The 16,742-nt window shown below is 43.4% G+C and overlaps 1 protein-coding gene across 6 annotated transcripts in view; it reads left to right on the top strand.

Annotated features, from left to right (window-relative positions):
* The window catches only part of DNAH14 (dynein axonemal heavy chain 14), a 230,415-nt gene that overhangs the window by 163,171 nt on the left and 50,502 nt on the right, over nt 1–16,742 (top strand). For 5 of the 6 annotated variants that reach the window (XR_014781397.1, XR_014781398.1, XM_084793762.1 and 2 more), the window contains 6 exons: nt 167–288; nt 2,797–3,041; nt 6,484–6,908; nt 6,988–7,186; nt 10,933–11,169; nt 13,669–13,754. Coding sequence is in view for 4 of the 6 variants with exons in the window: in XM_084793762.1 (XP_084649888.1) it covers nt 167–288; nt 2,797–3,041; nt 6,484–6,908; nt 6,988–7,186; nt 10,933–11,169; nt 13,669–13,754 (1,314 nt within the window). In the remaining 2 variants the exon portion in view is untranslated. The remainder of the gene's footprint in view (nt 1–166; nt 289–2,796; nt 3,042–6,483; nt 6,909–6,987; nt 7,187–10,932; nt 11,170–13,668; nt 13,755–16,742) is intronic. The other variant, XM_084793764.1, reaches the window with a different exon arrangement.

Raw genomic sequence — 16,742 nt, 5'->3', positions numbered from 1 at the left:
CATAACTACATTTGCATGCATGCACTATATATGTGTTTTATACATGTGCATATGCCCATAATTCAGCTCTCTCATACCTGTCCTCCTCTGCTGGCATCAACAATGTGTCTTTTCAATGGATTCACTTGAGGCAATTTTTTCATTTGTGTATGTTGGATTTTTCCAGAATGTCCCTGATGCGTTCCCTCCCAGCTTGAGGGCAATACTGAAGAAGGATATTTGTCAGAAACGAGGGCAATATTACATCAGAATTGACGACTCCGAGATTGAATACGACGAGAGGTTCAGGTATTGTCCTTCATAGTCAAGTCCAGCCATGTGTCTTAGCTCTTCAGATAAGGAGCACTGAAGGACTTGTGCTTCGTCCTGATGAGCATGACCCTGAGGGAAAGGGACTGTTGTGTCATGAGCATTCTGTTGGTTTCGTGGTTTGTGGCTGTTGTCACCCATGTTCAGAAAGAGACTGGGGTTTTTTTGGTTGGTTGGTTGGTTGGTTTTTTGAGACAGGGTTTCTCTGTGTAGCCTTGGCTGTCCTGGACTCGCTTTGTGGACCAGACTGGCCTCGAACTCACAGCGATCCACCTGCCCCTGCCTCCTGAGTGCTGGGATTAAAGGCGTACACCACCATGCCCGGCTAAGAGAGTAGACTTTATCAGCGTTGTCTGACAGGAACAGTGACCCAGAGCTGAGCGGGAAGTCAGCAGCCAGGAAGCCTGGCCCAGTTAACAGAGGGGTTTGATTTGATCCCTTCACCAGCACCAATAGCACGGCACGGCACAGTGAGCTTTGGCAGTGGCTCTGTCAGTAAAATAGGTGCTATGAAAGCAAGAGCGCCTAGGCTCAGAATATGCCTGTGTAAGGGCAGCACACACTTGCAGTGTCAGTGCTGGGAAGGCAAAGGCACCAAATCCCTCACATCCAGAGGCCAGCCATCCCCACCAACAGAAATCCTGCCCCAGAAAATAAGGCAGAGAGCATATTTGGAACAAAAAGAGATTATTTTTCCCCCTAAGGAGGTAGAAAAATGGAAACTCTTTTTTTTTCTCCTTTATTAATTTATTCTTGTTACATCTCAATGGTTATCCCATCCTTTGTATCCTCCCATTCTTCCCTCCCTCCCATTTTCCCCTTATTCCCCTCCCCTATGACTGTTCCTGAGGGGGATTACCTCCCCCTGTATATGTTCATAGGGTATCAAGTCCCTTCTTGGTAACCTGCTGTCCTCTGAGGAAGGCACTCAGAGGAAGGACAGCAGGTTACCAAGAAGAGACTTGAAAAATGGAAACTCTTAACAGCAACAGAGATATCCCTCACCTCAGATGAGCCGTAACTGGAGAACTGGGGTCCTACACAGTCAACAACCACCAAAGCCACTGGGGAGAGTGGACTTCAATGTCCTTTGTCTCTCTAAAATGCAAGCACTGAATTCCATGGGAAACAGCAAGGGTGACTTTTTTTTTTTTTTAAGGAATTCATTCTGGGTTCCGAGGTAAGATATAGGAGATGGAGGCAAACAGAACTCTCATATAGCAAGACCAGGTCACAGAGCTATGTCCGCATCACATGCTTATCCCATCCACGGGGTGTTCATGCTTTGGTCTCTGGTCAGGACTAAAGTACAGTTAGAGCCAAGGCCATTTCTGGCCTCAGGTCAAGGACAAGAATAAGAAGTGCTTATTTTTGAGGTCAGTGTCCCTAAACTGCCTGGCAGGCTTCTCTACTGTCCCTCTCAGCAGCACAGCATCTGAGGTTCCAGGATGAAGCCTCCTCCCTACTCCAGGCAAACGCACAAAGAACTACTTCATGGTAACATCTGATGGCTCCAGAAACACCATTCCTGAAAAGAAGCCTTTTGGGCTGTGTAAGAGAATGCTCTTCTTGGACAGAGGCAGGGCAGTCATAGCAACTGTGACCAACTGATTCTCAGAACAGATGTCTTCCAGAGGATGGAAAGAGAGTGCTGGCTTAAGTGACAGAGTTAAGGACAGAGATCCACTCTCTCTGGCCATGCCCCAGCCTCAGCCTCACCTTTTACAAATGGAGTAGAGGGGCTGGGGAAATGGTTCAGTGGTTAAGAGCACTATCTGTTCTTCCAGAGGTCCTGAGTTCAATTCCCAGCAAGCACATGGTAGCTCACAACCATCTATAAAATTATCTGATGCCTTCTTCTGTTATGCAGGTGTACATGCAGATAGAGCATTCATATACATAAAAATAAAGTTTTTTTTTAAAAAGCTTTTTTTTTTTTTTTAGTGCAGTGGAACATGGACCTACTCTATTTAACTGACATATAAACAAAACAAGATCTGGAATCTCACTCCCCCTAACTCCTGCTCTAAGTCACCACCTTCCCTCATGCCTTTTCCTCCCCTCTGCCTAGACCCTCTGCCTAGGACCTCTGCCTAGACCCTCTTTGGCAGAGACCAGTGACTAGCAAGGAGCTGACACCTCTTGACACAAATCCTCCACTATCTTATGTCCTCAGTGTAGAAACCATTCTTTGCAATGATCTAGTGTCATCAAAACTCCTATGCCCATTTGTCACCACCACCACCACCACCACCTTATGCTTAAATCATATCTGGTAAAGACATCATTTATAGCTGTTTTTAAAGTCTTAAATAAAGATGTGTTCACATAGCATAAACCAAGAGCATAATTGAGCTCAAAGCTGAAAAACACTGCAATTGAATCTTTTCACTTCCAGGAAAAAACAGTTTCTATTATTTAAGCATTTGGTTTCATTGTTTTCTTCTGTAAGTTCTTTAAAAAAGCTAGTGTCTTTCTCGTTTCTAGGTTGTACTTATGTACAGAACTAGACAACCCCCATTTTCTCCCATCAGTTTATAATTTTGTTACTATCATCAACTTCACTGTAACATTCCAAGGCCTGCAAGATCAACTCTTGTCTACCATAGTAAGCCATGAAGTTCCTCACCTAGAAAATCAGCGTGCCCAGTTACAGGAGAGCATTTCTCTTGATGCTGTAACTCTGGAGGAACTGGAGGAAAAAACCTTGACCTTACTCCAGAACACAGAAGGTAAGAAAAGATGCTCAGTAGGATCGAGAGACTCAAATGAAAGCCAGGAAAAAGTCATGAAGTTATTTTCTGAATTGGTACCAAAAACACCAAGTCCCCATAACTAACAGGAAACCAGTTAGAATGGGTGAGTTCTAACTATTTCTAAGTGAATTTTGATGTTCCTCAGTTTCCACCTTTGCTTAGCTCTTTCAGTACACCACCAAACACTAGCGCTAAGTTTTAAGCAAGGGAGGCTGACTGACTCCCTCCCACTTCATGCTCAGGGCTGACTGCAGACACCCAAAGATTAGCTCAGCAAGTGCTAATCTGAAAGGACCTTCCTCAGAGAGCAGTCATGTGGCTCTTAAACATATTAAAATATGGCAATTGTTAGCAAAAAAGTCAAAATTGTTTTCCTCTTGCTAGAAGAATACGAACATTTTTATAGCAATAAAACATAAGTTGGTGCTAACTTCCTGGCTCACACTGATATAGCTATGCCCAAGTCAACTAGGACAAAGCTCAGTCTATCTGACCCTGAACTGTCTTCATGTTTTAATTAGTGTCTCATTAGGAAGTACAATATGTTTCTCAAATACATTTGTTCTCAATGTTACATACAGAAACTGTAAACTTATTGCACTTATTTCTTTTATTTTTCATACAAATGCCCAGTGAAAACTGCATACATTTGACTGACCCTATACATCACAGACAGGTTCTGGCTTCTATTAACTTTTTTCCTTTGGCTTTTTAAAGAAGGATATCTTTCTAAGTAGCCCAGGCTAGCCTAGGTGTGGCATTTTTCTGCCTTAGCCTCCTGAGTGCTGCAATGGAGCCTGGCACCATCACACCCACATGGGTTGACTTTTAATATTCACTGGTATTAATTACTGTTTGTCTAATCTAAAGGCCCATGGCCTGGAGGAAGTACCTGGTATTACCAGAAACTTTGCTACAATAAACTAAAAACTACAAGGCTGGAGAGATGGCCTCTTGGTGAAAAACACTGGCTGCTCTTCAAAGGCCCTGGGCTTGGTTCCCAGCACCCACATAGCAACTCGCAACTGTCTGCAACTTCAGTTCCAGGGGATCTGATGCCCTCTTCTGGTCTCCATGGGCACTGTACTTATGTAGTACGTACATACACACGCAGGCAAAACATTCATACATGTAAAATAAAAATAAATTCTTTAAACTAAAAATTTTAAAACAAAAATTTATCAATAGTAATAAATATAGCTACAATTTTTTGTCTCATAATGCTATGTCAGGGCTTCTATTTTTTTATTTATGTTTACATTACAGATCCTTTGCAAATGTATTATGGCTTTTGGTTTCATGTTTTTATAAAATTCCTGAGTGAGCAAATGAGGGGATCTCTGTATATTTATCTCTGTTTCTTGTGCCTTTTCTAGGATTCTTTTCCTTCTGCTTGTTTTATCCTGTTGTGACATTTGTTTTTGTTTTATCTTACTACATTTTATGTTACTATTATATCTTAGAAGCCAGTTTGTTTTCTAATAAGACGCAGAAAGGGGTGCATCAAGATGGGATGGGATTTGGGCAAATCTGGGAGGAGTATAAGAGGGAAACCTAAATCAGGGTATGTTATACGGAAAAAATTCTAGTTTTAACAAAAGAAAAAAAATGAAATAAAAAAGCTTGAAAGGGTTTGAAGTACTTCTAGGTACTATGTGGTGAACATAAAGGTGCCAGTTGATCTAACATGACTCAGGCACACAAACTCTCATCTTATGAACCACTCATATGAAACATGTGATTATGATTCTCGCTCCTCAGAGAATACATGCTCCTATTGTGCCTTCAGTGTCCATGCTCTGTCAGGTTCATGTTCTATTAAAGGATGAGATGATGTTACTTGCTAATATTTACTAAAATCACTTTTTATAAAAACCATTCCTTTTTAAAGATTGTTATTTTAGGGGCTGAAGAGATGGCTCAGTGGTTAAGAGCACTGCCTGCTCTTCCAAAGGACCCAGGTTCAATTCCCAGCACCGCATGGCAGCTCACAACTGTCTTTGATTCCAAGATCTGACACCCTCACACCAGCACACGTAAATTAAATAAAATGTTTTTTAAAAAAGATTGTTATTTTATTTTGTAATTAGTTGTATCTGGGGGGGGGGGGAGTGTACAGGTGTCTGGAGAGCCCAGAAGGGGGCAACAGACCCCTAGAGCTGGAGTTGCCGGGAGGTGTCAGCCCCCTGGTGTTGGTGCTGGGACTTGGACATGAGTGCTGGGAATTATATTCTACAAAGGCAATACATGCTCTTAACCCATAAACTGTCTCTCTAGCACCAACAATTGTTCTTTTGTTGTTTTTGTTGTTGTTGTTGTTTTGTTTTGTTTTGTTTTTTGAGACAGAGTTTGTCTGTGTTATCTTGGCTTTGTAGACCAGGCTGGCCTTGAACTCACAGAGATCCGCCTGCCTCTGCCTCTGCCTCCCAAGTGCTGGGATTAAAGGTGTGCACCACCACACTCAGCTCCCACAATTTTTCTCTTAAAAATTAATTAAAAGGCCAGGTGGCACACTCCTTTAATTCCAGCACTTGGAAGACAGAGGCATTTGAGTCTCTGTGAGTTCAAGGCCAGCCTAGTTTAATAGCAAGAAAGGAAGGAAAGAAGGAGGAAGGGAGGGAGGGAGGGAGGGGGGAGGGAAGGAGAGAGGGAAGATAAAGAAAAAGAAAGAAAAAAGATGAAAGTTTGTGATGAAAATCTGAAAGCCCCCTTAAAATATTTGAAGTGGGAAAATTTCCTCTGCCTAACATGGTGCTTGTTCAAGAGCTGCAATCTAACAATGGTTGAGGAATGAACCTCACTCACCAAAACAAAATAGCGGAATATTTTACATGAACTGATAGTATGCTTGATACTGTCTGGATTGAGGTGTGAGGCTAGGAATCAACCCCAGGGTCTTGTTTATGCAGATAAATACTCCAGCCGCTGAGCTACATCCCCCAAGTGAGTGTGTGTATACATGTGGGTGTGTATGCATGTGTGTGTGGTGTACGTGTGTGTGCATGCGTGTCTCAGCATAAGGTCAAATGTATTCTTTATGATAAAATTGTTATTATTATGTTCCTGTAATAAAAATATGATTTACAAACAGAATTTAAAAAGAGGAGTGGGAAGTAGAGCCTGCACATTGTCAGTCCTACTTCTTAGAAATATGATATGTTCATTATAAAACTATGTGAGTGGCTCTCCCCTGAAGTCCAGGCCCACACTTGGGTCTATCTTTATCTTTTATGAGCACCTCCTTTTCTCCTAACCCTTATGTCTCAGCCTAAATTAAACTTTTTTTAATAGAAGAAGAACAACCTGTCTGGACATAAAACCGACACAAAGCCCACAGTGAAAACTCTCACAATTCCCAGAATGGGAAACTTGCCATTTCAACAGTTTTGGTTTAAATTCATGCTTTGCTCATTTTTAGGGAGCATATTGGATAATGAAGAAATTATCGAAATCCTAAGAAAATCCAAAGTTACTTCAAATGAAATTTCCAAACGTATCCAAGAAACAAAAACAGCAGAAAGAGAAATTCAAGCAACCCGCAGGAAGTACCTCCCCATCGCCACGCGAGGCGCCCTGCTCTACTTCGTGGTGGCCAGCCTCACGCAGGTGGAGTACATGTACCAGTTCTCCCTGGACTGGCTCCGGCAGATTTTTGTTTCCTCCACAGTTTCCAAAATTAGAGAACAGATGAACGCTTGGAAAATGGACCAAACATCTCAGGAGACTGCTGATGGGATGTCCCCAAGTACCTCATCCCAACAAACTCTGGAAAGTGAGACAAATTCCTTCTTCGCCAAGAGTGTTAAAAATGCCATAGACACATTGACAAGAAACGTGTTCAAGGTAAGCTGTCCTCCTCCTCCTCCTGTGAGTTTTTCCAGCACTGCCTCTTGGGCTTGAGTAACAGCTGTGGTCTCTGTAGGTGGTCTCTTTAGCTCTATTCAATGAGCATAAGATCTGCTTCTCCTTCCGGCTTTGCACCACAATCATGAAAGAGAACACCGGTGACGCTCTGATGGCCAATGACATAGGATTTCTACCAGAAGAGGAATGGAACATCTTTTTATATTCTCGCATTTTGATAAATATTAAAAATATACTATCCAAGCCTAGACTGAATAGTAAGTAAAAGTTTTTTTTTTCTGGATGTGTTTTTTAAATATATATTTTATTAATTTATTCATATTACATCTCAATTGTTAGCTCATCCCTTGTATCCTCCCATTCCTCCCTCCCTCCCTCCTGCTTTCCCCTTACTCCCCTCCCCTATGACTGTGACTGAGGGGGACCTCCTCCCCCTGTATATGATCATAGGGTATCAAGTCTCTTCTTGGTAGCCTGCTATCCTTCCTCTGAGTGCCAGCAGGCCTCCCCATCCAGGGGGCGTGGCCAAATATGGGGCACCAGAGTTCGTGTGAAAGTCAGTCCCCACTCTCCACTCAACTGTGAAGAATGTCCTGTAAGAATTCTGCATGTTTTTTTAAAAAAACACTAAAATATGATTCCTTGTAAAATACTAAAAGGTTTTGAGGGTTATTTCTCTGGAATTGAGGCCGAGTTCCACACCAGATTCACCAGTGTGTGAACATGCATTGAGCACTCAGCTCTTTGTCAGAAAACACCTCACTATGCAGCCAGCCTAGAATGCATGATCCTCCTGAGTCATTTTGGAGTGAGTGGATGAATAAATAAATCACAACTAGTAAGATTATGGTGGTCAAGCCGGGCGTGGTGGCACACGCCTTTAATCCCAGCACTCGGGAGGCAGAGGCAGGCGGATCGCTGTGAGTTCAAGGCCAGCCTGGTCTACAAAGGGAGTCCAGGACAGCCAAGGCTACACAGAGAAACGCTGTCTCAAGAAAAAACAAACAAACAAACAAAAAGATTATGGTGGTCGCAGTGTAAAGCAGGATACTAGTGGTGGTGAATAGGAACACACACATGTTGATCACAGGGCCACCAGGCCCCTTCCTGAATAATGTTTTGTCACTATTGAAAACTTGAACCATAAAGAATACTTGTCTGTGGTGATTTTGATAAGAATGCCTCCCAGAGGCTCATATGTTTGAATGCTTGGTCCCCAGTTAGTGGAACTGTTTAGAAAGAATTAGGGGGTGTGGGCTAATTGTTAGAGGAGCTGTGTCTTTCGGATGCGGAGGGGAGCGGGGGGAGGAGCTTTAAGGTTTCAAAAGCCTGTGCCGGGCCCCTATTTCTCTGCCTGCTGCCTGCTGATCAGGATGCAAAGCACTTGTCTACTGCTCCAACTCCATGTCTGTCAGCTCCCTACCAGGATGATCATGAGCTAACCCTCTAAGACTGTAAGGAAGCTGCTAAGTAAATGCTTTGTTTTCCAAGAGTTGCTTTGATCGTGCTGGCTCTTCCCAGAACTGTACGGAAGACACTGTCTGAAACAGTGGCTGAATCTTTTAAGCTCTATGATATGGCAAAAGCAATGCTGAGGGGAATCTGCTTGAGTGTGATTAGATGGAAACAGATCTCAGGCTCAGAGGCGTGGCTCAACCCTTATAAGCATGTACTGTTATTGCGGAAGACTCACATTCAGTTCCTAGACCCCGCAGCAGGCAGCTCGCAACTGTGTATAACGCCAGTTCCATGGGGATCCAAGGCCTGCCAGTACCTGCACACACGTGTACACATGCTCATACAGGAAGACACATGTAACAACAATTCAAAACTAAAAACAAATGTTTAAAAAAGAGAGATCTGAGATCAGCAAAAAAATTTCTACCTCAAGAAATTCCTTTTAAAAGAGTACCCAAGTGGATGACTCATACTTTCTCATTTCAAAACATGTTATCAAAGTGCATTACTATTGAATAAGTAGGTTATAGGCACGGAAAAACAGATAAATAAGAGGCTGGAAAGAGCTCAGTGGTTAAAACCGACCACATAATTGCTTTAAAGAGAGCCTAGCACCCACACTAGCAGCTCACAACCACCTGTAACTCCATCTCAAGGAGATCTGGTGCCCTCTTCTGGCCTCCGTGGGTAATTGCACTCATGTGCACATTCTCCCACACAGACATGCACATATACACATACTTTTAAAATAAAAATAAATCGTAAAAAAAAAAACAAAATTCATAAATTAACACAGTGCGGATGTACGCAATACTGAGCTGTACTGAAATGGTTAAAATGATCAGTTTTTCTCTCATTTACATTCAATTATTGGGAAAACTGGATACGCACATAAAAAGGAATGAGGCACAAACACTGAGTCTAAAGGGATTAAAGACTTAAATGTAAAATCTGAAACTCTGACAGTCCCAGCAGGGGGCCAGGGAGATGACAGCTCAGCAGGTAAAGCACCTGAGGGACAAAGCTCTGCTTCCCAGCACCCACATTACAAAGCCAGGCACAATTGTGTGTGTGTGTGTGTGTGTGTGTGTGTGTGTGTGTGTGTGTGTGTGTGTGAGAGAGAGAGAGAGAGACAGAGAGACAGAGAGACAGAGAAGAGGGAAAAGAGGGAGAGAGAGTGCGTGCAGTGGTAGCTCTCCAGGCAGCCCGGGGAGCCGAGTCTATGAGCTTTCAGGTTCACTGAGAAATGCTGTTTCAAAAACAGAGGTGGAGAGTGCTGAGGTGCTGAGCAGAGTGAGCAGTCATTGATCTCTGGCCACTGCACGTACACACACACACACACACACACACACACACACACACACACACTTTCTTTTTTAAGTCCTAACAGATAATAAAGAAAAAAGTTTATGTCATTGGTATAGTCCCTAGTACAGAGTGCCTCCAAGAACTAATTTCAGCAAAGAAGGGAATATTTAGGTTCACACTTTTCAGGGGTTCCAGTCTGAGGATGAGAGCAGGGACTTTCCAATACAGCTCAGTCCCACCTTGGTGGATCAGGAAGTAGCAAGCTTAGGCTAGAACCAGAAGTTGATTGTCACCATTAAGAGCCACCCAACCAGCAGACCCTTTCTTCTAAGTTCCGGGGGTTGCAGGGGTTCCAGGGCTCCCAGAACAGAGCAGCTGGCTAGAGGCCACCCTTTTACAGTGTACCTGTGAGGAACACTGTGTGTGGTAAGGGTCTCTTTAACTCTTATGTATGCCTGATGGAATTGTAAATATAAAAAATATAATGGCATGTCCTCAAAACATTAAAGATAGAACACTCAAAAAAACAAAACAAAAAAAAAACAACAACAGAAAAAGAACAATTAAATGATTCAACAATTCCACTCCAAGTAAATGTCCAAAAGACTGCAATACAATCTGGAAGACATATTTACCCAGCTATACTCAGCGCGATGCAGTTACAATAGCTGACAGGGGCATGCCGCCGCATCTCTGCCAAGGAATTGGAGGGATAAGCAAAACTTAATATAAATGCAATTGGAATGGAATTTAAAGGAAAGGAAATCCCATTACATATCACAATAAGGACATTTATCAAAGGAGGTAAGACAGCCACAAAAATACAAACAGCACTCCTACGAGATATCTGAAGGAAGTCAGTTCACAGAACCAAAAATAGAATGTTGGCCACCAGGAAACTGGAGGAGGTTAGAAAGCTCTAGAGATGCGCTTTACACAGCACGCATGTACGCAATACTAAGTTGTGCTGAAATGGTTAAAACGATGGGCTTTTCTCTCAAAACAAAACTTATCTAGTTGATGTGTCTATTTATTGCAGTGCTGGGGACAGCTCATGGCTGCATGCACGCTGGGCAGGCGTCCTCCCGCAGAGCTGCCCCCCCAGCCCCTCCCGTTGATTTGTATGTGAAGTAGCTCTTTGCTCAACAGCAAATCCTTGTTACTTGTCTACTCTGAGACGAGTCACTAGAAGGCAAAGGGTTTCTCCCTCCTTTGACCATTTTCCCCTCTCTGTTAGGTATATATGAAATATACAGACAGGAGCACCTTCAGTGGGTGTCGGATCTGAAGTGGAAACAATGCCAGTACATCAGCAGCCAGATGGAGCCGTTCTCACTTCTCTGCAAATCACTCTTGTCAAATGAGAATCAATGGAAGACCTTCCAGGGCACTAAGGCTGTGTACTCTCTAATAAGCAGGCCTTTCTGCTCGGAAGAGCCTTCACCTCGGCCAAGTCCCAGATCACCAGAAGAGGGTACGGGCCCTTAGTGCTTCGACCTAAGCTTACCAAGTGCGCACATGCATGTGTAAGATTTTCAGTGTATAAAGGTAGATCGTGGGCCTTGTGTGGTGGTGCGGGCCTTTAATCCCAGCACTCGGAGGCAGAGGCAGGCGGATCTCTGTGATTTTGAGGCCAGCCTGTTCTGCAGAGTGACTTCCAGGACAGCCAGGGCTATACAGAAGAACCCTATCTTGAAAAACAAAACAAAAAGGGTAGATCAACAAATGGACATGAGAGCACTGGTGTGTTCTGTGTGGCATGGGCGAGCCCAGGCAAGCCTCACAGTAAGCTCAGGGTTGTGATCTTTATGGATTCCACTGTCACAGCGGCGTACTGGTTCTGAGCCTTGCAGCTGATGGGGCTTTCATAGATTCCTCATTCTGTGTCACAGACATGTGTTCTAAAAGTTAACACAGGAGCCGGACACACAGCCCATAGGGAGGGCACTTGCCCAGAGTGGCAAGGCCCCCACCTCAATCCCCAGGACCATGAAAAAGAAAGAAAAAGATAGCCGTGAAAAAGACAGTAAGCCCAGGGAAGAACTGCACAGCAAATGGGTCTTTGTTTGTTTGTTTGTTTGTTTGTTATTCAATTTGGTTTGGTTTTTTGAGACAGGGTCTCTCTGTATAGCCCTGGCTGTCCTGGAACTTGCTTTGTAGCCCAGGCTAGCCTCAAATTCACAACATTCTGCCTGCCTCTGCCTCCCGAGTGCTGGGGGAGGTGGCTTTTTTAAGGTTTACCATGCTGTCATATTTTGTCCTTTTCTCTTTCTGGTTTGCACTCTGCTCCCCATTTTTCTCACCCTTTTACTATGATGTCCCACTTGGGATGCAGCCTAGTTTGTTCCCTGCCATGCAGCCCTCCATTTTTGCTCGCAGAATTTTCCTATAACGTACAATAATATAGCACAGTAACAGCAAGCTTCCCACACGTGCTTCCTGTCCATCAGAAAGGTAATTCCAGAAGAATAAATTCTGGTTAGTAGTCCCTGCCAGGTTGATTTCTTTAAGAATCTAAATTATAAATTTTCACTGGCAGTGTGCATGTCCGTCGTCTTTTCTTTTTAACTTTTTAATTGTTTTTAATTAAGTGATTGTGTGTGAGGGTGTGTGCACACGAGTGCAGGTGCCCACAGAGCTCAGAGGTATCAGATGCCTCTGGTGTCCCAGCTACAGGTGCCCGTGAGTCACCTGATAAGGGTGCTGGGATTCAAACGTGGGTCCTCTGGAAGAGCAGTATGTGTTCTCAACCACGGAGCCATCTCTCCAGCCCACGTGCCCATTTTTCTAATAGAAGTCTGGATCTTTTTTGAGGTCTACCCATCCGAAAAGTTAATACTTCAGTTTTAAAATACCGTATTAGTAAGTCCCTTTCAAACAGTTACTGGCGATTTGATTTGCCTGGTCATACGTATAACTTACCCGTTTTTGTAATAAGTTGCTTATCTCCTTTTGGAGATTGTTTACTCTCCAAAATGTATACTATTCATATAGATAATTCATTTTGTGTGCTTTTCTAAATCTGTTCACTGTCTATTGGTTGACAGAATCTGTGATATGAAAGTACTAAGATGTTCAATGTCATCAATTAGATCTATTTTCTACCTCCTTGCTTTTCTACTTCTAATGAAGTGCCCACCTCATATAATTTTGTTTGTGAGTCACTGTTTTGTTTTATTTTGTTGCATTTGTCACTAATCTATCTGTAATCCCTAAGATAGTTTAATGTAAGACAAAAGATAATTTTTATGTAAAGTTAACTTTGTTAACTCTTCTTGTAAAGTGAGAGTCTTTTTATTTTGCAAATAACTCGAAATTTATCCACTCATGATTGAACTTACACATACCATGGGATTTTTTTTTTTTAATCAGAATATTAGCGCACTCAAAGAATATTTTTTATAGTTCAAGTGGCATGTAAAGTTAGATGTTGGGGAAATGCCGGGGAAGCGATGCTCACCGCAACAACAGCTGTGGCTGGAAACAAGGCATGGAGGGCGGCCTACTCCTGGAACAAGACTCTGCCGCCCTGGGGAAAACAATCAGCGCGAAAACAACAGCAACTCTGTAAATGTAACACTTAAGTTTTCAGAGTTGTGGTGATCCTGACCGAGCTTTGTGGGTTCTTATTTCCCAGTCTGTTTCAGGGGTTGTGAGAAGAAATCTCTTCTCTCTCCATTAACACTCACTTGAAAGGATAGGTGCTGAGGGCCTGCCTGTGGCCTCTGCTTCTCAACTTCCTCAGCTTTGGCAGCCCCATCACTGCATGCCCAGCCTTGTCCCCGGCCCCATTGCATCCCTGGTCACCCCACCATTTGGACGTCTGCTTCCTATCCTAGGAATAGAACACTTGCTTACTTAGCCAGTCATGTTTCCTCTCATAACCTTAGACCATAAGTTCGTATTGTAGCATATCTTAGTGGCACAGCTGCCCGGTTGTTAATTTCAGTCTCTTTTTCTTGATGGTATCCAGAGGAACTTCTGAATGAAGACAATGAAACGCTTGACCCTGTAAATTTTCCTTGGGAAAACCTCACTCCATTTCAAAGACTCATCTTGGTAAGATACGCTAAGACAAAAGATTAAGATTCTAAATGCTTCAAATAAATTTATCGGTAGTTTGGACCCCTCAAAATTAAATTTTACAAGCAATATATGGTAAGATTTACTGAGCCTTGGCGGGAAGGACTGCCCTGATGTTGTCACGTGCTGCTTCTGCCCCTCATCCATCCCCTATAGACAAGCCGAAGCCATAGGGGATGCACAGATTTGCCCGGTGCTACCACTGCCTCCCAGTTCTGAGACCCACCCAGCAGATCTGCCTACAGAGTTTAGTCTGTGCCCCTCCCCCACACCCCTACCACATGCTATAATTACAGGGCAGACCCAGTCCTGTAGGGAGAAGGCATCGCTGCCCAATCTCTTATGACAGGTAAGTGGGTCTGAGTCCTGGGTTGATTCACACCTAAATCACACCCACCAACGTGGCATTTACAAAGGCAGCACGCATTTTACACAGCTCCTGTCTCTTGGTTGCTTTAGAATCTGGCTTGGGGTTTGGGAGATTCGTGATGGAACTGGGTATATATTAAGTCTGTAAAGGCAGCAAAATGCCGAAGATTACCAACTTATAAGGCTTATTTGTACTCAGGTTTAGAAGTTTTCAGTCTGCGTTCAGTAGACAAAAAAAAAAAAAAAAGAAGAAGGGTACATAAGTCACGGTTCTCTAGAGTAACAGAACTTATAAAATGAATTTATGTATATAAAAATGGGATTTATTAGAATGGCTTTCAGGCTGAGGTCCAACTAGTCCAACAGTGGCTGCCCAGGAGCAGAAGGTCCAAGAATCCTGTAGTTGTTCAGTCCATGAGGCTGGACGTCTCAGCTGGTCTTCAGCATACACTGGAATCCTGAAGAAGCGGCCTCTAAGGCCAGATGGACTTGCTAGTGAGGCAAGAGCAGGCAGGCAGAGAGAGTGAGGCTCCACCTTCCCAGTCCTCACATAGGCCTCCAGCAGAAGGTGTGGGAGATAAGAAGTGAGTCTTCCCACCTCAAAGATCCAGATTAGAAGTGGACCTTCCAACTTCACATGAAACAAAAACCCTTCACACGTGTGTCCCATTTTGGGGTTTTAGTTAACTCCAAATGTAGTCAAGTTGACAACCAAGAATTGTCATCACAAGAGGAAAAGACAATAATGAACAGATAGGGGCCTCTGGAAATTTTTCACAAGTATTTGTGGCTGCTTATGAAAATTAATTTAGAAGGCTGAAGAGATGGCTCAGTGGTTAAGAGCACTGTCTGTTCTTCCAGAGGTCCTGAGTTCAATTCCCAGCCACCACATGGTGGCTCACAACCATCTATAATGAGATCTGGTGCCCTCTTCTAGTATGCAGGCACAGAACATTGTATATATAACAAATAAATCTTTTTTAAAAAGAAAATTAATTTAGAAAAATAGAATGAAAATTAATTCACCATAATGTTCTTTCTTCTGTCTTCCTTTCCCTCCTATCCCTCAAAAGCAAAGTCCTGGAGATTAAACTAACACAAATGCCCAAAAGGTCATTTAAAGAAAGAAAAGGCTAGCACCTTGATGGTGACAAAGGATCAGGATCCCACTTCAGAGCCTGGGCTCTTAGCAGGGAAGCTGTCAGACCAACCTGATCATTTCATAGTGGTTTGAATAAGAATGCCCCCCATAGGCTCATATATATGTTTTTAAGATTTATTTATTTACTATGTGTAGTAGTATATGGTATTCTGCCTACATGTACACCTGTATAGATGGTTGTGAGCCACCATGTGGTGGCTGGAAATTGAACTCAGGACCTCTGGAAGAACAGCCAGTGCTCTTAACCTCTGAGCCATCTCTCCAGCCCTAGGCTTGGTTATCAGGGAGTGGCACTACTTGAGAAGGATTGGGAGGTGTGGCCTTATTGGAGTGGGCGTGGCCTAGTTGGAAGAAAGTGTCCCTAGAGGCTGGTTTTGAGGTTTCAAAAGCCCATGTCAAGCCAGGCATGGTGGTGCACACCTTTAATCCCAGCACTCAGGAGGAAGAGACAGGCAGATCTCTGTGAATTCAAGGGCAGCCTGGTCTATAAAGCAAGTCCAGGACAGCCAGGGCTACACAGAGAAACCCTGCCTTGGAAAAAAAAAGCCCACTGTCTCTCCTTTTCTCTCCCCCACTCTCTCATTTACTGATCAGGAAGTAGCTCTTAGCTACTTCTCCAACACCATGCCTGCCTGCCACCGTGCTCTCTGCCAGGGTGATAATGGACTAAGCCTCTAAAACTGTAAAGCAAACACCGAATTAAATGCTTTTTATAAGAGTTGCTTTGGTCATGATGATTCTTCAGAGAAATAGGACAGAGACTAAAGATACCGACTGATCAGAACAGTATCTCATTAACTCTGTGGGAGTCTGCTATGAGGGCCCAGACTTTTCTATGTACTTCCAAATTGTATTTTTAAAAAAACGTACGTGCTATAGTAAACACAAACTTTCCAATATTTGATCTTTTTTTTTTCTTTTTTTTTTTTTGCTACGGAAAATAGCAACTTCCTACAGTTCTGCCTAGTCCATCCTCAGTTTCAGATTCAGATTTGCCTCTCACGTGGAGATTCTGAACTTGCTCAAAACATATTTCACGATCATTCTGTAAAAATGCGTCATGTATGTGGTCTGGGTATAAGGCAGTCTCCATGGGAAGTTCTGTGCTTGCTACACCGTGTATTGTATGTGTACCCAACATGTATCCCATGCCCACAGCTCTCTCCAGACCCGTATTCTGTCCTGCTTAAACATATAGCCTGTGCCATTGGCTTTTGTCTTAGGAACGGAAGGATTAATTGTCTTCTGGTTGGGTCACCTTGCATCTTCCAGCGCTGAACAATATGGCCTCTTCTTGCTCTAGACATAAGCAGAACAGGAAGCTTTCTCATTGAGTGTGGAAGAGCTTTGTAGGGGCCACAGAGTAGTGGGGGTGGGGAGGACAGTACGGATGAGAATACCCACTAGTGGTCAGGGGGCCCCCCTCTTGTTCA

Source organism: Acomys minous (genome assembly GCF_964271855.1).
Source record: "Acomys minous genome assembly, chromosome: 1".
NCBI classification, from domain to species: domain Eukaryota; kingdom Metazoa; phylum Chordata; class Mammalia; order Rodentia; family Muridae; genus Acomys; species Acomys minous.
Note: the sequence above shows the minus strand (reverse complement) of the source record. Positions and strands in the feature narration are given on the sequence as shown.